The sequence below is a fragment of the Gallinula chloropus genome (genome assembly GCF_964237585.1).
Source record: "Gallinula chloropus genome assembly, chromosome: 3".
Taxonomy (NCBI): Eukaryota; Metazoa; Chordata; class Aves; order Gruiformes; family Rallidae; genus Gallinula; species Gallinula chloropus.
In genome coordinates this window covers 27,647,315-27,674,379 of record NC_140087.1, presented here as the reverse complement: position 1 = coordinate 27,674,379, position 27,065 = coordinate 27,647,315, and the positions used below count along the sequence as shown (strand labels likewise).

Genomic DNA, 27,065 nt, shown 5'->3' with positions numbered 1-27,065 from the left:
TTTGGATATCCTATGTGTTTTAAACTGTATTTGGAACTCTGGTTAAAGATTTCATTTATGCATATAGCAATAGCTTAATGTTTTCTCTTTTAATTACAGTGTCCTTCAAAAAGAATGTTACTATGGTAATCAAAGTCCTTGGAGTGGTGAAGGATGGAAGCACACCATATGTGAATAACCAGGTTCACAATCGGACACGATTACTCAGTTGTGCACAAGTATGTGCTCACTTAAACAAAACTCTGATGCAGTACATCTTTTTGTGTGCACGTTACGTTAGGTTGCAAATGAGGAGAATATGTCTGTTAAGCGTGTCTCAGGAAAGGTTCTGTAATTGTAACTTTGCTGGTAATGCTGACCAAGATACACACCTATCTGTTGTATTCTGTTTACTTTTATGACTTGTGTCTATTATCCCTTTCTTGTTAGAGTAGCTCTCTGCTAGCAAGGCAGCATATCCTGCTTACCTGGCTAAATAGATTTATCAGTACTGAAGGAAGGGATATTGTAGTAGAAGATTGGATATAGGGTTCTAGAGGAGAGAGAAATTCTCCTCCAATGCCTAGCAGAGATTCTGGTTGAAGTCATCCAGCAGCATCTGTGCTCTGAAAAAGCCTTTTTTTGCCATCTGTGAGGAAATATTTAAAGTTTTGAGTTTCTAGTATAATTTCCCTGAAATTTTTAAGCTTAGAGATATTCAAATCAGTTTTTTCAGGTGCAAGGCCTTTAGGAAGGACATAGCTGAAATTTTTTTTTGTGATAAAACATTTTATTTATCTTACATGCTTATTTCTTATATATACACATGTATGAAATCTGCAGAAATTAATGAGCGATGTTCCATTAAATTTACACACAGCCAAGAGAACAATATGCTCATGTTTTCTCTTTCCTCCTGTTAACTTCTAGAAATGAGTGCAAGATAGCCCCATCTCACAATCCAATGACCTAGAGCTTGACTGACAGAGTTACTCAGATCTTTCCTACTGCTGCAAGCAGTTGCTTCCAACAGCTTAACTGAAAAGCTACCCTTGTTTGTTGGTCCAACCTTTGATCCTGCTGAATGACTCTATCAGTTTCTTCTGCTTTGCCCAGTATCTTTCAAGAATTTATCTGCAGGTCTTGTTTGAGTCCTGTTCTCACTGATCAAGATTGGTAAGGCATATAATAAATAGCATCAGTATCTGACCATTTAGAAACAAATTTTCCAACCTGTACTAACAATGCCTATTCTGGAATAAATTGAAGCTTTTACATGCAATTCTTCACTGTATGTGTTCACAGAAATGCAGTGAAATCATTGTTGTTCACCTTGGCTACCTGAACTACACTCAGTACAACATATTTGTTACCTTTGAAGATCTAACTAAGTTGACATACACCATCCAGAATATCACTTTCACAGTAAGTATAGCATTTTATACTGAAAAAGAAATCTCATTAATTACTAATGCTATATAAATCTGCTTTAACTGCAATAAAAAAGCTATCTCATTTTTAATGATAAACATAAAGATGCATCATAATTTATTTTTCTGTTACTACTAAGGTGAGAACTGTTACAGCATTTGCTGTTAATAAGGGCCTAGACCATTTTTTTAACTCTGTAAGGAAAGATTTTTCTTTCAGAAGTGCTAATGCTGTTTTATGGGACAGATAAATTTAGTCTAATTCCTGGGAGGCATTTTTAATGGTAGGCAAGCTAGACTAGAACATCCAGTTTTCTGCATTTGCATCTCTCTATGAGAGATGTTGCCTCTCTAAAGCACAGCATCTTTTTTCAGCCTTTCCAGTAGGTGTATCTGAATTAGCAAGATTTTTCCAGACTTTACAAAAGTGTGGGCTGGAATTATTTAACAAACTCAAGGAAAAAATAAGATTTTATATATATATATACACACACTGTTCTTACAAGGAAGAGAAAAATGGTTATTTAGATATAGTAAGCAGGCTAATAATTCACTAAAATAATCAGTAGTGAAATAACTAGCTCAGTTTGTAGTGCTAAAGATTGGTTATAAGAGTTACATCATCAGTGAGCTGATTGGCTCCAGAAAGAAATTTAGAAACATTCATAGGGAGAAAATGAAACTAAACCAGATTTATAATATAGGTTACTGTGATATATTCTACCTGTATGCAACAGTTGGTTTGTCAGAGCAGGTAGCAAGCAAAATTCTTACAGTAAAGTAAAAGTGAGAAGGAAGCTCACTTAATATATATTGTACTGTGTAAAGCATGTAATTAAAAATAAGCTGTAAGGGGGGGGAACCCCCCAATCTCATAAACACTTTGCATACTTATAGATTTCAAACAGGACAGAGTGCTAGAGGATTTACAGCTTTCTGGTTTGTTGTCTTGCTTTGCAGGCTGCCTTGGAGGCAGACGTGCACAAGCCCAAACCCAAAGCCCTGTTTTCCCCCAGCAACTACAACTGTTAATTTATTTCATTATTACAATGGTTTATGGAGTCAGTTAGAATAACAGATTGCCTTTTGTGTAATGGGATTCTCTGCATGTAATGTTCATTCTACATTTGCAGTTTAAAAAGACAGTACAGGGGTTGACAGATTCAGTACATTGAAGGTAAAGGTTCTTGTTCAGATGGACAGATCTTATGTTGTGCTATGGAGTGTGTATTTCAAAAGTGTCTTCGAAAGAAAAGTAAGCAAGGTTTGAGATAAATTGACAACAGAGCAGACCTTATGCAAACTGATTTGTTACAATTAATACTTGTGCCTTTCTAATACTTAGAGAAGAAGAAGGAGCTTATCTTCTTAACCTGTTAAAAAAGTTCCTTATTTCTGGTTAGCTCATTTATTCTTCCCTTATTTGATTTTATTTTTACCACTTCTGAAACGAGAATAAGCTTTAAGAAAACAAACCCATTACAGAAAGCATGCCTGTACCTTCTCAAGCTCTTCATAATTAATTTATGCATCTGACCTTGGTAATAAAGAACATCATTCTGGATTCACACAATTATTGGCATTCAAACTTTGAATGAAGTGCAAGTGAAATCAATGAAGAATCTCCTTTTTGTCCTGAAAAGTGCTTTAACATGTAACAGCACACTAAGTATGTTACAAACTGACAGGGTGAAAGAGAGAAGCAAGGAAAGGCTGAGGGAGCTGGGCTTGTTCAGCCTAGAGAAGGCAAGGCTGTGGGTGGACCTCATTGCAGCCTTCCAATACCTGAAGGGAACATACAAACAGGAGGGGAAGCAACTTTTTATAAGGGCAGACAATGACAGGACAAGGGTGGGGTGGATTAAAACTAAAGGAGGGAAGGTTTAGATTAGATATTAGGGGAAGATTTTTACAGAGAGAGTGGTGAGGTGCTGGAACAGGCTGCCCAGAGAGGTGGTGGATGCCCCGTCCCTGGAGGTGTTCAAGGCCAGGTTGGTTGGGGCTCTGGGCAACTTTGTGTAGATCCAGGCTGGAGGTTGGTGTCCCTGCCTGTGGCAGGGGAGTTGGAACTCTATGATCCTTGGGGTCCCTTCCAACCCAGACCATTCTATGATTCTATATTATGCTGCTTTGGTTATCTTTCCATTGGCTTGTCCTACAGATACGAATTTATACCTGTCTTTCCATGGTGACATGGTGGAATTTGGTTATACCTTTACATGTTGAAAAGCCAGGTAACTTTTCAGTATCCACAGATAGTGCTAATTATTGTCATGTGTACCCTGTCAAACTCTGTTCACTGAATGGCTGCTTTTCTTCTGTTTTCTTGTAGTGGAAGACCTACAATCCAACTTTTTCACAAGTGGAAATATGGTTTCGATTTGTCTTTGTAGTTCTTACTTTTATGGTCACGGTAAGATCTGTGTTTCAGACCTTGTGGAATATATTATGTAGGTAGCTGTAACACTGCTCTGGAGTGCTGTGTTTAGGCAGCAGAGTGGAGATATCACTGTGTTAGTGTAGAAATTGTTTCTAAAATGCTTATGTTGTCGCTGCTTTTATGTTTTTACAAGTGGCATTGAAGGGACATTAAGAAAACAGGTTAAATGGGATTTTAAATTGAACACACAGAATTTTACTTACACATAGGGAACTGTGATTAGTTTCTAGAAAAAAAAAAATTTATAGTGGCAGATAGGCTCAGACATTGGAACAGAATGCCCAGAGTATGGGCTCTTCCATCACTGAGAGTGAGCGAAACTCATCTGAATACAGCCTTGATCTGGCTTTAAAGTCATCACTGACTGGTATGTGAGGATAGGCCAGATGACCTTCAGAAGTCTCTGGGAACCTAAATTACACTACGATTTAGACTCTTTCTCCCCTCCAACCTGGTTTGGCCCTTGGAAAAGTAGTGCTTGGAAAAAAACCCCAGCATAAAATCTAAAATGCAGAATTTTCAGAGCAAGGACAGTAAAGCACTAAACACTTGCATAGCATTTTTCTCACATAGATGATGTCACTCACCAGGTAATTGTGAATATAATATAGAAGCTGTTTGGTTTTTTGAGTGAGTGTAAGTGGAGGTTGTTGGTAGTGTGTGACTGGTAATTTATTCATGCTATTGTTTTACACTGTACCATCTGGTTTCCTTATCAGCTTGCTTGAGTGATTAAGTGTTTTGCATGGGGGTAAGCCAGCAAACTTGAAGCGGAAGTAGAAGCTTGAAGATTCGGCTCTTGTTTTGCAACATTCTCAGTGGCAAAGATCTAATGAATTAGCCTTTGCAACGTGCTGTGTTATCTCTTTACTCTGGTGGAACCATAAAGGCTGTATTCCTTCCTTACCAATTATTGTTGCTGTTTTACAGTGTCTGTTTGCACATTCCCTGAGGAAATTCTCCATGAGAGACTGGGGTATTGAACAGAAATGGATGTCCATTCTCCTTCCTCTCCTGCTACTTTACAATGGTATGTTTATCCTGGGATTTTTAGGGGGAAGGAGGGAAAGGAAAAGAGAAGGCAAAATGGAATTTGGCCTTGAACATATAAGCAGCTGTTTATAAGGCTTCAGAAAACTACTTTTAAAAAAAACCCAAAACAACCCTTTTTAAGTGTGTCAAATTCAAGGGCATAATGAGTGGGTGGATTTCATTCTTTTCAGTCCCATGAATGTCAACTCTTGTTTAAAGCTCTGGTTGGAGTAGGTGGCTGCAACTGCACTGAACTTTTCATATAGCAGCATGTAACTGTAAGTTCTGTGGTTTTACTTTTTCTTTTTTTGGGTACTTGCAGTTTAGTTAGAAATGGAGGCTACTTTTAGTCCATATCAAATATACTGCACTCTGTAGCAGTACTGAAAGAGTATTTGTCTTTCAGTCATTCTATGATAATTGTTTAGGTCTTCACCAAGAAAGTCTGATAGAAAATGTAATAGAAAGCCTGATAAAACCTGAAATCTTCTAGAAATGCTGGCAACCGTTTCCAGGCATTTCTATAGCACAGAGGATTGGTGCTGGAGAAATAATTTTCTTTGTAAATTACTTCAAGATACAGAAAACTTGCATTTCATTTTCTGGTGTAATTTGAAAAATCTTGAGGTTTTTGTTCCTCTGAAGATACATTCTGCTTTATTTTTCGTAATGGAAAAGACTGTGCCTTTTCTCCCTCTGTTTAACCTTTTTCCTTATTTTGTTACAGATCCATTCTTCCCACTTTCTTTCCTGGTGAACAGCTGGTTTCCTGGCATGCTGGATGACATATTCCAGTCACTGTTCCTGTGCTCGCTGTTGCTGTTCTGGCTGTGTGTCTATCACGGTATACGAGTACAGGTAAGGGTGTGACATTATCCACTACTTACTGAGGAAACAGTGCTTGGGGTTTTTTCAGTTCTGTCAAAAGGGGGCAAAAATTAAACCACGTTTTAAAAACCCCAAATATTAATTTTATTCTTAAAGTACAATGTGTTACATGAAGATTTGGAGTTGAAATTATTTTGGTAGATTGTCATGATGATACCGTGTCTAAATGAGATAGATGGGATGGCCCACTCTAAACTACAGCAAGACAGTCCTTGGAATTATGACACCATTATACTTTGTTCTTCTTTGAAGGGTTTTGTTGGTGTATATGGTGGTTGGCCGGGTTTTTTAAACCACCTCAAAATGCTGCATAAGATGAATTCTGGAGCATATTCTTATAATTGCAATATCAGTGAAATACGTGGGACCTTATAAATAAGGTGCTCCAAACCTACTATATCTTATTAATAGAAAAGATGATACAATTTTATGTCCTCTGTAATCACTTGTGCAGGTTAAAAACACAGAAGACGAGTCTCCTAATGTAGTTCATGTTGAGTGTAACAAGGATGCTAGTTGCTTTATTCTGTGAAGAATGAATGATGTCTCAAATGTGGGCTCACTCCTTCACCACACTGTTGATTTCTCAACAGGGAGAAAGGAAGTGCTTAACCTTCTATCTGCCCAAATTCTTTATCGTTGGGTTACTGTGGCTGGCCTCTGTTACACTAGGAATATGGCAAACGTAAGTAATGTAAAGTCTAGTGCAAAAGTAACAAGCTGAATGTGTTCAAGAATGAGAAGATTGTTTATAACTGGTGGTATCTGTTTCTTAATGTTCTGACTGTGATGTAGGAATGGGGTTCAGATTCTTAGATTGTTTTGCAAATTGTGGATGATTTGAAAACAGAATTGCCCATGCACGATCTAGTTGTACAGCATTTTATAAATCATAGTGAGACCTAGAAATCACTAGTTTGTCACAATATTACAGCACCCTACAGCACACTCTAGCCCATGCCCTGATCAGCTTTTAGTATTTGAGGCAACTGTTTCTCTGTAGTTACCAAACCTTTGCAACTATTAAACTTGCACAGTTGGTGTTGATGCTGCTTAGCCAAGCTGTGCTCTTTCTCCTCATAACTCCAGTCTTTTGCTTGGTTTAGTGTTTTTCCCTTTTTTCCAATTTTTAGTGTCACTGTTTCCCACAGAGAAAACTTTGTGAGTTTTGGTATGTTTGTATGACCATTTTAGTCTGAAGTGTTTGCCTCTTATTGTATTTCTCAGAAGGAAGATACAACGGCATGCAGAAGGTTAGAAGGTATGGTGCAAGTGCAGGAAATGCTTGTGCTAAAGCCCTATCAGCAGAATTGCTGTGAAGGAAGGGCTTAGAGCACTGTTGTTTCTTAAGTATAACTCTTAGCACCAAGGATAACATTTAAAAACGAAATCCTGAATGCTTTTAGGAATTTACAAGATTATACATATTCTGAAGAACAAGTGGGCAGGTTAGACATGCTCATGACAGAAGTCATTTGTATTCCTTGAACACTCAGTTTGTGAAGGAGGAGGTCCTGTAATGCAATTTGTCATAACTTTGTTGAAATCAATTGCAGGAATTTGTACAGACAAAACCTTTAGTTGTAAACTCTGTATAGTAACTTGAAACATTTCTTGTGTTGGTGGGTTTCTTGGTCAGTACAGCTGTTTGACCTGTCTTTTGTAATGGTGTAAGTACCACTTTTTAATTTTGAATCTTTTCTAGGGTTAATGAAGTTCATGATCCTACATATCAGTACAGGGTTGACACAGGTAATTTCCAGGTAAGTCAGAAATGTTTTCATGCTATTAACTTGTCAGGTAGAGATAGGCAATACAAAGAGGTGGGGTTTGTTCTTCTTTTAAAATCTAGAACACAATTTAGAAAATAGCAAATCTGGTCAGAGGGTTTTATCCTGACTAGGCTACTTTTAATTTTGCTTTAGCTCATGCATAGGCCATATCGACTCCATCCTAATGAGCAGAGTACATTGTCTTGCAAATCTGGAGACAACACCACAAGTTTAGTCTCAGACTCCTGATCATTGGGATTGAAAGAAACTCTTTGAAGCCTCTTGTTAAGTCAGTTTTGTACATCTTTACTCCTGCCAAGATCCTCTGTCCTAGTAAATTTCAGATTTCCTTGTTGTAAAGGAAGATCTGATTTATAGGTGTCCTTGTATTGTTCTCAGGAGTGGTGTTTTTAGAAGATCATTGAGATTCAGCTCACTGTGAACTCACTGAATAAAATGACTTGTATTAAACAGCATTTCTCTACGTTCCCAAAAAAGCCTACCTTGATGTGTAGCCACCTTCATTTTCTACTTCCTTTCGTGTCCTTTCATGAGCCTTCTTTCCCTGAATGGTCTAGGGACTGTTCTGTGTTGTGGTTTTGGTACTAATGATTTCTAGTGAGGGAAGAAGGAATAGACCAAATCTCAATAAATAATAAAAACCCTAACACCATTCTTACAGGGAATGAAAATCTTCTTCCTTGTCGTGGCAACCACATACATTCTCTACCTTTTGTTCCTGATTGTGAGGGCATGCTCAGAGCTCCGTAACATGCCTTATGTGGGTAAGGAATATTTCTTTTGATTCTTCCCCAAACAGGTTTGCTTCTGCTAGATAGAGGTGTAAGTTTGCTAATAACAACTTTTCTCAATCTTTTTCAGATCTCAGGTTAAAATTCTTGACAGCATTAACCTTTGTGGTGCTTGTCATTAGGTAAGGCTTTCCAAAGTACATTTCTCAGTACTGTAACTTTTATAACCTTTTTTCAGTGCTCTGAATACATTTTATTGATGAAATTGTCAGTGAAACTGAGGAATTCCTTTTGATGTGATTGTTATGGCAAGCCTTTCTTACTTTTTTTAACCCTTCTTGGGGCTTTTAGACCTAACTTTATATTATTTCCATCACCACAGCAATACACTGCAAGATTTAGAGGTTCACTTAGAGATGTTTTCTGTACTGTTGAGTGTCTTTGGAGTGTTGTAAGCTTCGCTTAGTCAAAGTAGAAGTTTAGAATTAGTTTCTTAGGTTGGAGTGGGGGAGGCAGATACTTAGAGCAATCACTTACTTCAAATTCTTGCAGAATCTTCTCTTGTCTGTAGTGGATGAGGGGTTGTTTTGGGGTTTTTTTTTCCAGTTTATTCAGTTGACTGCTGACTTTTAATCACCTTGGAATAAATGTTAAGCATGTTAACATAATTATTTTCTCATATGCTTGTCTGCCAAGCTGCTATTTGAATTTTGCTGTTTAAAGTACACCTATATGCTTTAACTTCTTTCCACAGCATTGTCATACTCTACCTACGCTTTGGAGCACAAGTTCTACAGGACAACTTTGTTGCTGAGCTGTCAACTCATTATCAGAATTATATCCTTATGTTGTGATAGTACTCAACTAGGGTTGTTAACCTGCTTTCGTGCAGCAGGTACTTAAAAATGATGTACCTGAAGACTGAGACCTTTGGCTTCTGGGTGGTGTTTTGAAGTTCAGGTCATTTTGACTGAGGTTTTGTGTCAGCGTTTTGTAATGGCTCTTAGCTGAGACAGTTCAGTCCAACTTGTTTGTATCACATGATCACAACTGCATTTGATACTCATTAAAAGGGATGAAGGCCTAGATAAAAGGAATTTTAACAAGTTACTGTGACAAATTTTAATTTAACTTGCTGTATTACCTATCAGCTGGCATGGGGAGTACCAAAATATTTGAGAAATTAATAGTTCAGTAGTCACTGAAAATGTATTTATGCGTTAGTCCAGATCTACAGATAGAAGAGGTCATAGCAGAGAGTTTAAATGACTTTAGAGAGAATATTTCTGATTTCTGTTGGCAACAGGATTACAAACTATGACCTGAACCATGACATCCTAAATCATTATACTTTCTGAAAATGCATGTGTGATTGCAACTGCTCCGGTTACTGATAAGCTTTGGTCGGAGTTGGGAGCTAGTAGCAAACACTATGTTAAAGCCTTCAGTATTTTCCCAAAATGATGGCAAGAAGCCATCCTCAGAGTTCTATCTACAGGTAGTCCTTTCTCCTTCCTTTTCAATCACAGTGACAAGGAAGAACTTTTTTAAAAGTAAAGACACCAAAACCACCTGCACACCCCCTTACTCAGCTTTCTTTTACCACTGAAGGCAGAACAGTTCAATTTACCATGCACTCCACCACTCAGGAGTAGACTCTATCTCGGCAAATGTTAGTTGTGTTAAAGCTTTGCCTTCGGTGGGACCTATACCTTGAAATAGCTTGAGTATATTATTTATCATTGTGTTTAAAGTATGTGGTTTTGTTTAGCTATTCATGCCCTCAAACTTCACTAAGGTAAACATTCTTCCCATTGAAACAGCTTATGTGTGGTTTGGGTTTGTTTCTGAAGTTAATAGTGTCTGGAGCTGTATTGAGCAATATCCTTGACACATCCTACCAGCAGAATTCTTATCGTTTTATGGTTTATTGAACTTTTATCTCTACACATTAGCCTTTGTGTATTCCCCTTCAAAGAATGCACTGTATGGTAAGTGTAAGCTGTTGTCTGGCAAACTTAGATGACACGAGCTGATGTATTAGCAGATACTCTGTAGCATCATTATATTTTGGTTGTCTCTTTACTGTTTTGATTTGCTTTGAGTTAACATAAGCAGAAGCTGCACTGTTCCCGAGCAAATATGAAAAAATGTATAAAATATATGCAACTAATTAGCTAGACTTGAATTCTTGCCCACATAAATCAAGCCAGTTGTCAATATGATGTGTTCATATAACATATTAACTTTTGTCTGACTCACAGATGATCTTTAATGAGCAACAATATGTCATTTGTACTTTGTTCTATCAGTAAGGTTAATATATTGGCATGCTGGCAAACTGGGCTCTGAAATACGCTGTTGGAAAAGCAGGAGTCACACTGATCTCTAACATGGAGGAGTTTTGGTGAAATTGTGATGGGGAGAGGGCTACACAGGGCCCATGTAAAGAGATATAAGGGATTGAATTGGTGGTACTTCTGGTTTTGCATTGAATTTCACTTGCATGTAATCATGAACTGCAGCTAAGCAGCACAGAATATGCAAGAAATGAAGGCAAGGTTAAGGGATTTGTCATAGATAGCCAATGGAAAGTATGTGCTTCTTTTCCTCTCAAGGTGCAAGTCCTTCCTTCATCTGTCACAGGGGTGAAAAATAATTGGCTTGCATACAAGGGATGACAACTTTGGTCTACTTATCTTTGTAGCTTAGAAATAACCAAGAAGTTAACAAAGTCTGCTTTTTAACTTATTTATGAACTTTTGAATAATGATTAAGAATAGTGAAGTCTGTCTTAAACTTACATAAAAATAATTAATATGACATTGGAAGCTGCACAAGGGAGGAAATCTGCCAGTGCAACACAAAGAATATTTATCTGAAATGAGACCTTTATGTCATCTCCTTAACTCTTAATACCAATACCATGATGATGTGGCTGAAGTTTGAAGAATTTAAAGGAGAGAATTCCTGTTTGTTGAATTAGTTTTGGTGAATTCTAGTTGTGACTGCCTTGGTAGTTGTCAAGTCTGTTTCATTGGTGTTGGCTTAGTAGAAGTACAGACACGTTTCCATATTTAATGCACTAAACTAACCCTTACTTGTATTTTCCAGAATCACAGTTGAAAGACAATCCCGCTTTTTCTATGTTGAATGATTCAGATGATGATGTGATTTATGGGTAAGATTATAAAATACCTATGGAAAGTTACCTTTGGTTTGCTATTTCTATCCCGTTCTTTTTCGTATTCATTAAATAGGTGAAGGCTTTGTAGGTTGTTAGTGACAGCATTCTGCCTAAAGAACAGACTCAGAACCTTATTCTGAAACAGAAACGGAATGAGATGGTCTGTTATTTTGTTTTCTTCTCTTTTGGTTTCTAAAAGGGATTGCCAAGGCACTGATGTAAACAGGTATGTAAGTATCAGGATGCTGGCTGGTCATGGGGTGAAGGCAGCAAGGGATGTGAAAGAACTTCCTTATAAACTGGGAAGGACTGCAGGAGTCGGGTTGAGTTAGCAAAGGGGCAGCTCCTATGTAAATGTTTCAGGGAAGGAGACTGGCATTTCTTGAGAATTCATTGCTTTGCTGAAATAAGAATAATCAAATCTAGCAAAACATAGAATTGTAAAATGGCATGGGCTGGAAGGGACCCCAGGGATCATAGAGTTCCAACTCCCCTGCCACAGGCAGGGACACCAACCTCCAGGCGTGGATCTATACAAGGTTGCCCAGGGCCCCATCCAACCTGGCCTTGAACACCTCCAGGGATGGGGAATCTACTACTTCTCTGGGCAGCCTGTTCCAGCGCCTCACCACACTCTCTGTAAAAAAACTTCCCCTAATATCTAATTTAAACCATCCTTCCTTTAGCTTTAATCCACCCCACCCTTGTCCTGCCATTGCTGTCCCTTTTAAAAAGTTGCTTCCCCTCCTGTTTGTATGTTCTCTGGACTTTTGTGAGTTTATGTAATATGGGAATTCTAGCAGCGTGTAAACCCTATGCCAGTCAGGTGTCTCTGTGCTAGACATGGAGCAAGCACGCTCTGCGGTGACTGGAAGAGATAGGATGGGGTTAATGCTGCGGTCACCTAAGTTAGCAGTAGACTAGCTGTATGCATTGTCTGAGATAACTGCCCTTTGTTTAGTTAGATGAGTAGTGGTAGTACCAGCTTGCTTCCATACTAATCCTTGTGAAGAGTGGCTTGTAGTTACTGGAGTAAGTTTTACTATGCATTATCATCTGGAGAAAAGATATATATATATTGTTCTTATCTCCAGCAAGGAAGGAAAACAGATACCAGCTACTTACCCAAATAACAATTTGATGCCTCAACTTAGTTTAGAACTTCTGTGTTTATTTTGGACTTCCTTTCTGAACACTGTGTGCAGAGCTTCTAACAAGTGTCTGTTTCACAGGAGTGACTATGAAGAAATGCCGCTTCAGAATGGCCAAGCTATTAGAGCCAAGTATAAAGAGGAATCAGACAGTGATTGACACTGGTGTCAACAGACTCATTCAGCTGGAATTAAACCAATTCTGAAGTTTTTCTAGATGGACAACTTCCTTGGCTTCCTTACAGTCTGCTGCCATCCAAACACTGATTCCCAGGAAGTTCATCCTGCTTCTGCTTCTGTTTACACAGTTAAAACTGAAAAAAAGTATGCTTGAAAAGGCTGTGGTGAAAACTTCAGAAACCAAAATTTTTACACGTCTCATAAAATGCCTGATAGCAGGATGTCAGTGGACTAAAATCTTTTAAGTCCACTTCCATTTAGAAGTGTCAGTGATTCTGTGCTGATTTTAAAATACTTCCTTGCTGCTTGTTTGGGTTTTGTTGGGTTTTTTTTGAGGATTATGTACAGGATACTGTCATTCATCTGATGCATTTGTGTTAGCTCCGCTGAATATTGTCCGCTGCTGTATGAAGTGCCTCATTTCCCTTTCAGTTTTCTATCTTACTCTTTTAAGCTGGAGCCAGTGAATGAAGTGTTTCAGGGTTTTCTTCTTTTTTTAATGCAAGAAAACACAAGCTTTCCTTTCTTCCATCAAAAAAGTGATATAGACTTAAGACCGTTTAGCAAATTAATTTAAATGAGTTTACCAGATCTGTAGTTGAAAGATATGTACAAATAATCAAGTTCTAGTGAGCCAGTATAACCTCAGTGGTGCAAAATTATTTGTATAATACATGTTTCATAACATGCTTTACTGCCACAAGAAGTGGATTGTTTGGTTTGGTTTTTTTTTTTTTTTTTTTTCTTAAACAGCCCTTTCAAGTGGAAATATTCAGGCAGTAACGAATCTCAGAAAGAAGCCAGCACTTTTCCTTCTGGGATTTCTGGACGCTGGAAGAGATTGTTACACAGGGAATACAGTGTGAATGTTTCAGAGAGAATGAATTTCAAATTTCCAAACATTTCATTTTTAGAGGCTTTTCTATGTCAGAATTTGTCTTTAAGCTATACTAGCAGATAATCTAGGTCCCAGGAACAACTGTGGTTCCCTATGTATCGACTGTGTGGGGGAGTTGGGGCTTTTGGGCGTATTCAGGGTGTGTTCAACTTTGCCGAACCCCAGTCGCCACCTGCACTGAGCGGGACTTGGGCGCTTTGTGATTCTCCTCTGCGTTCTGGTCTGGGCTGGAGTGGAGTTATGCAGGAATTAAGTATTCCTACTACAGTGCTGCTGTATTTAAAAGTGGCTTTTCTCCAATGCCATTGTTTAGTTCTTTATTTAAGTTGATGCTGTTTGTTTGTAACTACTTTTGTTTTCAGGTACTTGACCTGTCTGAAAGTATCTTTTTCTTTTTTCTTCCCCCATGGATTTGTACCTGTAACTTACTCCTACAAAATTGCTCTGCTGCTGTAGAAAAGACTCTTAAAGCACTGTTAATGTACTTAGCAGAAAATGGTGCTGGCTTACACTAGGGAACGGAGCTGTGTTAAGCAGGAAAGTGCAATGAAATCCTACTAGACTTGCAATTGCATTTGGGAAAAAGTAGATTTGTGCCGTTTTAGACCAATCCCATTGCAATAAGTTGTTTGGGACCATGAAAGGGAGGCTTCCCAGGACAGCAGTTTGCTTAAAGAGTACCAAAGGAACTGACTGCTTCATGTGGTTGCACCCCTGGTGTCATAGAATACTTGAGATTACATTGGTGCTCTGCTAAAGACAAATGAGGTAAAATGCTCTCTGTATGTGTGACAGCAAGAGAGGGAAAGCTTTCTAAAATATGAGCTGTGAAATTTTTTGAGAGTATTTGATGTTTAAAACTTTCTGTACCAGGAATCATTTATTTGTTGGAAGCCAAAGCACTATTGTGTGGCTACGGCAAGGAAACTGCTGCAGGCGAGGGGAAAGTTTTTCTCCTCTAATTTCTTAATGGTGTCAGTTTAGAAGAACATACAGCAAAACATTAAAGAAGTATTTCAAGTTAGTGGTGTTTTTTTCCCGAGCAAACCGTAGCAAGCTGTATGTTCAGCAGGGTTTTTTTACCAAGTATGGGAGGTGATCTTTGCATCCTAACAGGAGAGCCCATTCTTATTTTTGCTATTGCCCGCATGACTCTTGAGGCTTACAGCTGTTTGAATTTGCAGAGTCAGACTTGGGAGCCAACCAGGCCTCCTTTGCGTACCCCAAAGCCTTCTGACTTTCACTAGAGTAACAGTATGTCCAGGCATGAGGTCTTCAAAAATTGGTTATTTACATGATCCTTACGTATTCAGACCTTTTTGACTCTGGTACTGTTTAAATCTGTTCTGAATTGTTCCTTAGAGGTTATGATTTGCCCAATCTAAAGTTCCTTATGCCATCTAAACTGGTTGTTATAGACAACCCTGAAATACAGTGTCTTGCTTTGGGATTTCATTACCCCAAGAAAATATTTTTAATCTACCTTGGAGATGTTGGATTTTTTCTTTAAGCTGTTCTCAGCCCATTTCACTTGCCGTTTTGTGTGCATTAACTTCTCTACATCACTACATTCAAAAAGTGAAAATTGGACAGCTGAGAATGGGAAATGTGTACTTCAGATAAGTATCTCACTAGAAAAATAGTGAGAAAATAGTTCCCTCATTAATTTTTTGATATTATATTTAAGCAATATTTGCCATGCAAAATAGTTTTGTATTTTGGAAGTGCTAGAGTGAAATGGTAAGGTTGGTTGAAACACTGTTACATCAAACTCAATATACAGTAAAAAGTGAAAGGCAGCAAAGATGATGAGAAAATAGTTTTTCTATCAAGAAATCTCAATTTCCCTCCTCTTATTTCCAGGGTTGGAAAGCAGAGAGAGTATCTGAGGAATATTATGCTGTGGATTGTCAGTAGCTTGGGAGTAGATGGAATAAATTCACCTCAGTATTGTAACCTCAGGGTGAAACAGGTGAGGTCTGGGTAAGACACTAGCCTGGCTTTCCTTTCCATACTGTTAAACTGGTGCTGTACTTCCATCACTAGTGAAACAGTGTAAAATGAGAAAAGCATGTGAAAAGGCCCCACAGCGTACGGTGTTCCTCCTCTAAAGATGCCTGGTAATGACCGCAAGACTTGCGCGTACACAATGATCAAGAGAGATGTTAAAGAAGTTGGCCATCAGTGAGTGTGAGGAGCCATTCATGGCAACCCTTTTCTGTCCTTCAGAAACACCACTGGTGGTGGGAGCTTTCCAAAGGGCTGGCAGAGAACAGGAAGCTAAGGCGTAACACCATTAAGGCTCAGCCAGTGTGCCAGTGATGCTGGGAAAAGGGGGGAGCATGGTTGCAGCAGAGAGAGACTTTGATCCGTTGTCTTTCTCTGAGCCAAAACTCAACTTTGTATCCATAGGCACCTAATTTTTCCCATTTCCTTGTGCTTATGCCAGTAATAACCTTTGCATTACTGTAAAACTTTTTAGATGTTTGTAAATATGTAAAATGAAAAAATGGAAAAATTGTGTACCAAAATGGTATAAAAATGTGCAAGATAAATGCTCTGTTTAATGAGAAGCTGTAATTAAATGCTGTTTTGAGAAAGTGTGCATGAGGACGTGTTAAATATTCTATGTTTCTAGAAGTTGTGTTAATGACAGCAGATTATCCATTTATGTTGGAAAACTTCATGCTAATCTGGAATATGAAGGAAAAATATTTTACTTCAAGCAAAAGTTGGGTATTGAGTTTCTTGGAAGACTTCATATGCATAAGCATTGTTAAATATGTTCATAATAAAGTTTTATATCTTTACGTTGTATCTTGGTTTTATTTCCCTTCTAGGGAGCAACTACCATTTTCATAACTTACACGATTTTCAGCTTACATGTATTTTTCTCCTGTGTATTTCAATGTGGTTAATGGTGTAAGGATGGGATCCAGGAGCCTGTGGCAGCACACGGTAACCAGGGAACGGTGGTTTGGGTTGGGGTTTTTTTGGAGTTTCTTTTATTACCAGATCTGAGCTTGAAGGTGGAAGGACGGGTTGCTAATTCCTAAGAACTGGAGTAGCCCGTTTACAAAGGGGAACTGTCCTCAAACAGCTTAACACCCATTTTTCAAAAGCTGCTGTTAGATGATGCCTCTGCCAGCAGAGCTGCAAGTTCTCCCACCTGCCCTGCACAGGCAGGAAGGGGTGCCCTACCTTCAACCCCCTGGCCAGAGAGGGTGAAGATGCTGATGTCTTTCATCACTTCCCTACAGTGCTGTATCTGAGGGAACTGGGGTTGTTTGGCCTGGAGAGATTGACAGGGGACCTTCTCACTCTCTGCAAAAAGGGGCTGTAGCCAGGTGGCTCTGTTGGTCTCTTCTCTCAAGTAACAGAGAATAGGACAAGAGGAAATGGCCTCAAGATGCCTCAAGGGAGGTTTAGATTGGATGTTAGGAAAACTTTTGTCCCTGAAGAGGGTTGTCAGTCACTGGTACAGGCTGCCCAGGTAAATGGCTGAGTCACTGCCCCGCAGGTATTTAAAACAAACACACAGAGATAGTGCTGTAGGACACAGTTTAGTGGTTGGACTCAAGGACCTTAAATGCCTTTTCCAACCTAAATTATCTTACAAGAGTAGCTGGTTATAGCTGTTGGACTGCAAAAGTGATCAGCATGTCACCCTCCACTGGGAGAGATGCCTTGTATATGCTCAGGGGGGGGACTGAAATCTGTAAATACCTCTGCACAAGTGGATACTTTGCTATCAGATGGCAGTGCTCACCAGCAGCATCACCTAACGCTGAAGCAGCCGCCTTTAGGCTTCAGTTAAACTAGCATGGTGGAAGGCATGTCATACTCATCAGTGGCAGCTACAGTCAGTGACAACAGCCCACTTCCCCCTTCCTGGCTCCCCTCCAGACCAGGGCTGACATGCCCCAATTTCTACAGTTGCAACCATATGAAGAGCCCCGGCAGTAACTAGAGACAGGAATTGGACTGACCTCCTAATTACCTTCCTGACTATGCCAGCCCACCATTTGTGGTATTTCTTGTTTTTCACAGCCAATTAATTACTGAGAGCAAAGCCTCTGTAAGCTCATCACCCTACTGCCTTGCTTTGGCACCGAGCTGGCCAGCAGTCTTTGACAAAGGCTATTGAGGTGTTTGAAGGTAATTCAGATTTAAAAGTCACTGACCATGGAGCAGTGAGACTAGTACACAATGTCTGTAATACTTTGCAGAAAAGAACTACCTTCATGCAGGGTGGGGAAACCAACACACTAAACACCCCCAGACCTCTTTCTGCAGCCCTGAAACTGTTACATCAGAAGCACCAGCTATTGCTCACACCGAGAGCGACCTGTAAAAACTGCATCTACCTGCTGTAGTACAACCTCTGCTTAATGCAACAGGGCTGTTTCCTCCTCATGCAGCTCTTACACTGACAAGTGTCACAAACATTTTTTTCCTGCAGATCAGCACATGCATGAACCAACAAAGAAAACCCCAGGGGATTTGCTATCACTGACATGCCCCAAGGACAAGGGCTGTTTTAACACCTGACCAAGAAGTTTCTAGATGTAAATACTGACTCAAAAGTGCACAAAGCTTTCTTTTAACTGTAAATGAACAGCTGAATGTGTACTACACTACCAGCACTAATCTGGCATACTAATGGAAAGGAGATGAAGTATCCAACCATCCAGATCAGAAATTCCCTTGGCAATTCAGAGATCAAAGACTTATTCTCTTGATGAGAAGTTTGTTGCTCACCTCACCCTGATGGTTATTTCAGGCACTTTATCTATCTTAGTATTTTCTCTTTAGAGGTGCCAATATCAGTTCTGACAATAGTCAGCATTCTGCTTCTAGCCAAAACCATGCTAAAACTCTGCTACAGAAGTGTAAGGTAGATACTCCTCAGTATAAGGGGTGTACACTCTGCATAGTCCTGTGGCACTCACTACGGCTTGGCATCAAGGAGATGTCTTTAGACATGTTTTTAAACCAGAATCCTAGCAGAAATACATAAGCCTTACAGCTCTATTAAAAGTCTCAAATGTACCAAGCCCAAACCTCCTGATAAAGACAACTAGCAACAGGCCTGCTAGCAACAGAAACGCATAGGAAGAGGGTTGAAGCCTTGCTGAGTGCTGGGTTTCCTCACTCATGATATGCTGAGTAGTCACCCCAGAGAGCATCCCTGCACACCTAGTGCTATGAAAAACAAGTCCTCTACTGTCTATTCGATGTTTCAGTATTACATCTTTCCAGATCATGCAAATGTACTGCTGTTATCAGCACTCATCTCACTTGAAACAGCTCTAGTGAGAGACAGAGCCTGAAAATATTTGACAGGGCTTCCTAAGTATAAGCAAAAGCAGGTCACGCAGGCTGACTGCAGCCTAGGCATACTCCCATACTTGCTTTGTAAGTAATTCTTTCAACCTCACTAGCTGGACTGAAATTCATAGCATGCACCCGTTTAATGAGCTGACAAAGCAAACCTTATCTGAGCCCCTGCTGAAAACTTGTCTTACTTGTTACACCTCCAACTTTACTCTAGAAGGCAAGAGGCTCTATCTCACATTCCTTAGTCTTGAGGCAGTTTTTTCCTCCTTTCAGAAAGGATCATGTTTCACCAACTATCAAGGCTCATCACAGTCACCATCAGCAAAATCCATCTAGACAGCAGGGGGAAGTTCAAGACCTACTAAACACATGTAATGGGAGGCAGCAGTGAGTGATTACCTGTGTACAGCTTATTGAGTACCTCTAGAATGTGAATAACTTCTTACCTTCTTTGTTCAGTGAAGACAGGGGGGTTTTCTGTTATCATTCCATGCCCTAAGTAGCATACAAACAGATTAAGCAGATCCCCAAAATGCAGCCACGTTACTTTCTGATAAACATCACCTCATTGTTCTTGCAATTTTGCAGTGACTTCAGCAAAACTATGGAAGTGTTCTGTATTCTGGTAGGTACCTCAACTACTTTGAAGAGAATAACAAGATTTGGAACTTTTTAAAAAAAAACAGAAGAGTTAAGTTTAAATGAGTCACACCAATGGTTATGAATTTCAATAATTTAATGCAAACTAAGGGTACAAAGTGTGAAAGTTGGTGTCTCATTTATATTGGTCTTAAAGAAATCTAGAGAAAGTGTTTACACTGCAGCAGATTTCAGTATTAGCACCTTGAAGAGAAGTTCTTGAAGTGTTAAGACAGTATGGCAACACTGGTACGACACGAAGTACAAACATAAACCACGTAGCGGCACATTTCCACATTTCTACCTTTGAAAAAAGTAACTTTAAAAGTACATTAAAACCAGAAGTTGTTCAGTGTGTTCACAGTTTGAGTAGAGACGGCGTCAAGTGCTGGAGTAGAAAAGAGGATGAAGATTCCAAGGCCATTCGTTATATTGCAAGTCCAAAGGCACTGACAATACAGTACATAGTCTTATTCTCCCATCTCACAGTGCAGGTTCCTACGAATGCAAAAAGGGATTTCAGAGCCAGAAGAAAGTTACAGTCATTAAATGTATGCCCTCATAAGCATGTTGCTAATTGTTCACATTAAGCAGCTTAAGAATGAAGCTTTCATGAGAGCTAAGCATTTTATATGTAAAAGAATCAGCATGACAGCCAAATGGAAAAAATACCAAACTGCATGCTATTACTCCAGAACTACAGCACGTGGAAAAAAGTATCTACCTGGTCTTAAATGGACTAGCATTAAAGTTGCAAGCTGAAGAATCATGGAATCATTTGGTTGGAAAAGACCTTTGAGATCACCAAGTCCAACCACAATGCCCAAAATCCAACACTTGTGTATCTTACCATCGCTGGAGTTGTCCCAGAAGCAAGAGCTTGCTGTATGTAGCCCAGCACCATTCTTCTGCATAATGACACAGGTCACTGTTGATCAGCAAAGAAGCTTTTATTAATTTATCACTAGCATTAATATTTTTAGCTACATTTTTGCTTAGCATAGCACATACCTACACACATATGCATACATATGTGCTTGTGAGTAGTATATAGGCGTGGTTGTTGCTAAGACTTCCCCCACCCCGTACCCATCAGTGCCCTCGGCTGTACCAGCTTTAACCGAAAAGAGAAAGCTGATCTCACCAATGTACTTGAAAGGCTTCCCCAGCTTTGTGAGCTGGCTCAGTGTCTGTTCCACCACACTTGTTGTCCACTGGTTCACTTTGCTGTGCTGGTAGGCATTGCCGCCTATCGCGCTTTCTATGGCCTATCGCGACAAACACAGAGAAAAGATGCACCGTTGTCAATCTACACGGCACCCACTAACCTATTCCAACATCGAGCACTATAGATGAGACCCCACACCCACAGAAACAAGCCCTAAATACTTCCTGTTGGAAGTTGTTCAATTACTAAAACCCCAGAGGTCAGAGTTTGAACCAGGCATAGGGGAAATCACAGGCTCCATCCTCTCTTGGTTTTCTGATATTCTGATTATTTGTAATTCCTATCACAATGTTCTGAAGCCACAGCTGTGGAAAGGACGCTGCATTTAAACAGTCTGGAAGAGACTGAAAAAATGCACACAGCAACGGCTTGTTCACACATATTCTGTGTGAAATAAGCTTCAGATTTTACAGAGGAATAATTTTTTGTGAAATAAAACCCCAACAAATGAAAACAAGAGACCCATTTATAGGTGCTGGTTACTAATAGAGCAGAAGCTTTTAGCTAAATAATCCATTTTACTATGAGGATAGTTTCCCCTTTAAGATACAAATAAAACTACATTAAAGCTGCAGGTTTTCCACTGATGTATTTTTCCTCACAGCAATTGCATAAAAACTGACCACAAAATTATTGCAAATTCAGATCAGACAAGAGCCTGTATTAAAGCATGTGTATTCAATTTACAGAGTCTGACCCAAACAGTTGTTTTCCAACAAGAAAAGATTGGACTAGTCAGCTCTACAAGAGGAATTCTGGGCACAAAACCCAAATCCCTCTGGAAATTTTCTATACAGGAAATTCATGTTTCTTAGCAACAAGAGCAGTTCAATCATTTCAAACAAACAAGAGCTCGTTTTGAAGGAAAAACATCTCAAAAGCACACAGTAACATGCATATGCAGACAGCCTATAAAATCCCTGTATGTTACTGAAACATGAAAATCTATCCCTACAGGGTTTAACATAAAACACCGCCCCAGAAATTCTAAAGGATTTTAGCAGGGATACACCACAATCAGAGGGGAGCATATGAAATCATTTTACTTATCTTTTGGATTTGTAATACATATCACAACTAAAGCTAGTATGTCCACTGGTTAACAAGCACCTATACTTTGATAGCAACCTATCTAGAAATCGTATCAGTTATCAGAATTTCTTGCATGCCTTTCGGCACACGGCATACAACACACGATACTTTCACATCAACAAGATTAAAAAAATCTTATTTACCTCTTTAATGATGCCACTAACTTCATCAACAACAAAGGAAGTCTACAAAAAAGAAGCAGAATTTTAAATAATCAGTGGACACATTCTTCTCTTTACTAAGTTTAAGCATTGTCAAGAACATGCACTAGAAGCTTAATTTACACTTGTTAGATTTCCTGCAAGTCACAAGATACTGAGTCGTCTTCTATTAGCACATATGTACCCGGGGTCTCTAACCCAGTCAAGTTAACGTTCTTAGCTAAGTAATGAAAAGTAACACAAACTAATACCGGCTGGCCTTTTGAGACAAAGGTTTCAAACTTTAACTTGAAAAGGTAGTATGTACAGCAGTTCTGTACTTCTATTTTCTCATTTTACCGGTAGCAGTGATGCTCACAACCTGGCGGGGCTGCAGAGATAACCCCGGTGTGCAGGCACAGCTTACTGTTACAAGAAACCGCCAGCTCCAGTGCACTGATGTGGACAAAACACCAGTTCACAGCTCAAGGAAAAGCTGTCACAACAATTTCAGCTGGGGATAAGAAAACCGCCCCCTGGAAACGAGAGGGAACTTTTTGTTTGCTCTAGCTCACTGAACATCCCACCACCTATAGCTGTCTCAGGCTCCAGGAGTACAGACCAAAGTCTACAAAGTCGTATAGACCTGTTTACTTGTACCGTTAGTATGTTTTCCTGTTTTGGTCTCTCAGCTATTGCTGCCTCCCATGTAAGGTGACTAAAACAAGGTGCCACCGCTGTGAGGGGCAGCCCACACGCCGGCAGCTCTGGGAGCCCTAATGGGCAGGATCCCGCACGGTGCAGCAGTGAGCCACACACTGGCTGGCGTGCACACATGCATCTGTACTAGTGGCATCTCACAGCATCACCTCACAAACCAGAGGATAGGAATCAGACAACAGGCACATAACAGCAAACTAAGTACTTTTGGAAAACTGAATAAGGACATCAAAATTAACCTAATGAAGCATATACTGAGTTTTCACTTGGAGATCTGTCAGCTCCTCCATCTGGCAATCATGAGTAACAGTGTACCGCAGGTGTGCAGGCACGGAGTAAGGGAATTCCAACTTCATATTCAGAAACCTTTGGTCAGAAGGCAAACGCTCTAATCGGCTTCAATGATGTGTGCAAGATGTGAGCAGCTGAGTGTTCTCTATGACAGAAGAAGCAGCAGCATACCCCAAGAGATGTGCAGATGATGCCTCCTCTTGAACTATTCTGAGGTACCAACTTACACACATCAACATTTTTAAAAGCTTTTACGCACTGTGGCAAACTGGCTTTTATTTTCAGCTTCTTGACTTTAATTTTAATACACCTCATTTGTTTTCATGGTGCTAAGATTTATGGATGCTTACAGGCTAAGGTGCACAACTGCATTTACCCAAATGAGAGCTACAATTATCAGAATTCTTTCCCATAAGTTAAGAATATGCACGCCAGACGTGCCGGCAGACATGAAGCATGCTGCCAGGCAAGCTGATACACTATACAGTTTTTTCTTCACAGCACCTAGAACTCTGCTCAGAAATATCCTTGAGTGAGCACAAACAGCACTGACTGAATTTAACAAACAGCACTAACTGAATTTAACCCAAGTTCTCAAAGGTATCTACAATCTAATTTGTATTGAAGCAAGTGGGAACAGCTATAGACAGACTGGAGAATTTGGCTCTCATGCCGCTTTTACTTCTCAACCTTCTCCCTTCTCAGGGATGATAGCACGCATGGGTTTAGACATATGACAACACAGAACGTAAAGTTCTGCTATCCAGCTTTGTGATTTATATGCTACAACTAAGATGCCAAATAATACATTACTTGTCCATCTTTTAACAAGATGATATAAACACTTTTTTTGCTAAAAAAAGTAAGGGGAAAAAAGAAACTTTTGGATTTCCCCACACTATCCCTCTGGCACCAGGAAAGCAGGCGTGATGTTCACAAAATCTTGTTTAAGAGGGGTGCTCCCAGGCAACAAGTGCAAACTGCAAACGTCTAAAGACAGTTTTGAAAACAAGCCTAATAATGATGTTCAAGTATGTTGATTAGATCTTTAAAAAATAGCATCTGTAACTGTAACACAGGCCAGGCCCAGCAATGGGGACAAGGCTTTGTAGAGCGCAGGCCTGACACACCTTCACCCCAACACTGGTCTGCTATTGTCTGACCAAGCCCCAGCGCAGCGGTTTAAGGACAATGCAGCAAATTGTCACAGCTCAGACAAGCTGTCCCTCGACACTGGCTGGGCAGTCGTTCAGCACGACAGCTTTATCCGACTTTGTGCCTTCTCTAACGGGGCACAGCGGTCCCACCGGCGGGCCTGCACCGGGCAGGCTACCTGCCTGCACTCTTCGCCCCGCGCAATCAGCTCATCGAGTCATCCTCACGCTGATCCAGGCAGGACCCGCAGGCTGCCGCGGCCACCGCGACACTGCTCCAGCTCTGTCACCCAGCGATCCGCAGCGGCAACTTTCGGGAGGAAAAAAGCAGGCGCGGGTGGGCCCACGCCGGGGAAAAGGGGCGCAGCGAACACCCGAAACGCCGCCAAGGAGCTGGCCCACCGGCGCGGCCGGTAACCAGATCTCTTCGCGCCGCCAGAAGGACGGCGAGCTGCGGGGCGGCTGCGGCCCGCCGGGGAAGTCCGGGGGTGGGGGGGGGCCTGCAGGGCCGGGCGGCAGAACAAAGGCTGGGCCTGTCTCCAGCCGTTGCCCGGGACGCGCGGCTCAAAGACACCGCCAACGCCCGGCGCCACCCTGGACGAGGGCGGCAGGGGGTCGGTGCGATAGGGGGGAGGGGGGGCGACGAGGTCGCAAGGGCCCCGGGCTCGGTCGAGGGGCGGGCTCCGTGGCGGACAGGTATCACCGAAGACCCTCCGCCGGCCCGCAGCCTCCCGAGAGAAGACGAGGCAGCCCCGGAGCTGCCTCAGCCCTGCCCCTCACCCCACTCCGTTACCTCCTCCCCCGACTGGAAGTCGTCCATCTTCCCGGTGGAGCCCCTCACGCTGCAACCGACACGCCGGCACCGCCCCCCTCACCGCCGAGCCCCGCACGCCGGTCGCTACCCGCAGCGCGCCTGCGCCTCCGGCTCCGCGCCCCCTCCCTGGCCGAGCTGCAACAGCCCGAGGCACTTGCGCAGTGCCGCCTGCGGGCGGCGGGACCGACCACCAGAGCCTCCCGGCGCTCCGCGCCTGCGCGCCTTGCGCCCGTCTCTGTTTAAGTTCCGTACGACCCGGCGGTTCCCCGCCTGAACCGCTGGCAGCGCGCCTGCGTACTCCAGCCCATCGCCCCGCCTCTCCCTCTACGCCTGTGCAATACGCCTCGCCGAGCGCGTAGCAACAGGTAGCGTCCCGGTGTCTGCCTCGGCCGTCGCTATGGGGTTGGGCCTGTCCGGCGCCCTGTCCGCCGCGGGGTTTCCACAGTGACAGCGCTGAGGCGCCCGGCCGGGACCCGGGCAGGGAGATGCCGCTCGGCCGGGTGGTGGGCACCGCCGTCCCCTTGTCCAGCGCCCCAGGACCTGGGGCTGAGAGGAGGCGGGTTGCCACGGCTGAGCCTCTGGTACATACAGCTTGCCGCTTGTGCTCGGTGGGCGTGGAAGGGAGAGGCCCTTCCCTGGGAAGGGAGCTCTGCGTCTTCTTTCCTAAAGAGAAGGCCCGTTATGCCCTGCATGCCCGGGAGCTGGAGAAATCACAGAAGGACATGGCAAATACGTGAATTCTTACACGGCTAGAATCCAGTTGTTATTAGCAGTCAGAATCAGGACCATAAAATTAAAGGACATGCTATTCACCGTTAGTAGATTCTGTGTGTGCAGTGTTCACAGGTTGCCCAAATTGCTGATGATGTCAACATCTAAGAGATGATGTAAGCACTGGAAGATGTTTTTCAGGCTCAGAGCGGCCTGGATGAACTGGAGAAACAGTATGAAGAAAGGAGACAATAACTTACCTAGGGCAAGTGCAAAGGCCTTGACTGAGGCAGGAATAACCAGCTCTCTAAATGCTGCCATGGCAGAACCAGCTCACTTGGTAGCTGTTCCATAGACAAGGGAGTAGGGGAGAGTATTAAGTCCCTCATACAAGGCAATTATTTAAAAATGAGATTCCATATTGTACTGTATAAGTGGATGTATATCTTGCAGGACGTGGGAAGCTGTGTTTTACTGTACTCTGCACAGTAAGGCCTCATAAGCAATGCCGTGTCCAGTCTTAGGCATATATCAAGAAAGTTGTGAGTTACAGCCTCAGAGCTCCAAGGGTGGAATAGACCTCACCTGCCCAGATCAGCCTCAGCTGTGGAGTCCACCCCTGCGCCCTCTGCTGCGGGCCCTATGTTTTGGCCTTGTCTCCAGTCCCGTGCCTGACCCTGCCTCCTAGTTTTCTTGACTTTGCTTTGGTACTGTTGGGGGGTCCTTCAGGCAGCACTCACTCTACATGCCCTGCTGGGATAATGCAGGACCACAGCTGGCTGCAGAACTTGCCCCCGGCCCCTCTCCTTTGAGCCCTGCACTCACTGCTTCCTCTGGGCAGAAAGCAGAGACCGAAAAAGGAGGCTGATGGGAATGCTAACAAGTGGTGATTTTAAGACAAAGGAATAAAAGGGTGTAACTTGGTTATATTCTCAGAATGTATAAAATAAAGCAGCAGTTTTCCATGTCTGGGAGTAAAAGGGAAAAATATGTTGAGATAGAAGTGTGACAATTAAGGCTTTGTTTAAATATTAAGGGAGAGCTGTCAGTAAGGCTAACGTGGCTAACATTCTTCAACCTGGCTTTGTGATACTACTGTGGAAAATGCTGGGAAATGTTGCTTTTGCAAATTGAAAAGGGTTATTGTATTTTCTGTAGAAGAATTTAAGATCTATAGAAACTCTTGATTAACTGACCAAAACTAAACTTTATTAGTGTACACAGCTG

The 27,065-nt window shown here is 41.5% G+C and overlaps 2 protein-coding genes across 2 annotated transcripts in view; one reads left to right on the top strand and one right to left on the bottom strand.

The window, feature by feature from the left end:
- The window catches only part of TMEM181 (transmembrane protein 181), a gene marked incomplete at its 5' end in the record, with an annotated part of 32,899 nt that extends 20,011 nt beyond the window's left edge, over positions 1-12,888 (top strand). Inside the window, 13 exons of the mRNA XM_084261270.1 lie at positions 100-218; positions 1,285-1,404; positions 3,742-3,822; positions 4,780-4,879; positions 5,609-5,739; positions 6,363-6,454; positions 7,475-7,532; positions 8,224-8,326; positions 8,424-8,475; positions 9,048-9,133; positions 10,198-10,284; positions 11,408-11,474; positions 12,713-12,888. Of these exons, the coding sequence (XP_084117396.1) occupies positions 100-218; positions 1,285-1,404; positions 3,742-3,822; positions 4,780-4,879; positions 5,609-5,739; positions 6,363-6,454; positions 7,475-7,532; positions 8,224-8,326; positions 8,424-8,475; positions 9,048-9,133; positions 10,198-10,284; positions 11,408-11,474; positions 12,713-12,791 (1,175 nt within the window). The 3' untranslated portion in view covers positions 12,792-12,888. The remainder of the gene's footprint in view (positions 1-99; positions 219-1,284; positions 1,405-3,741; positions 3,823-4,779; positions 4,880-5,608; positions 5,740-6,362; positions 6,455-7,474; positions 7,533-8,223; positions 8,327-8,423; positions 8,476-9,047; positions 9,134-10,197; positions 10,285-11,407; positions 11,475-12,712) is intronic.
- A 6,889-nt stretch (positions 12,889-19,777) lies between these two features.
- On the bottom strand, positions 19,778-25,133 carry DYNLT1 (dynein light chain Tctex-type 1; the record flags this gene model as incomplete). Its single annotated transcript, XM_084261951.1, has 5 exons — positions 19,778-20,186; positions 20,539-20,616; positions 20,833-20,956; positions 22,152-22,193; positions 25,107-25,133. The coding sequence occupies 5 exons, from the start codon at positions 25,131-25,133 to the stop codon at positions 20,116-20,118; spliced, it is 342 nt and encodes a 113-aa protein (XP_084118077.1). The 3' UTR covers positions 19,778-20,115.
- Positions 25,134-27,065: the final 1,932 nt, after the last annotated feature.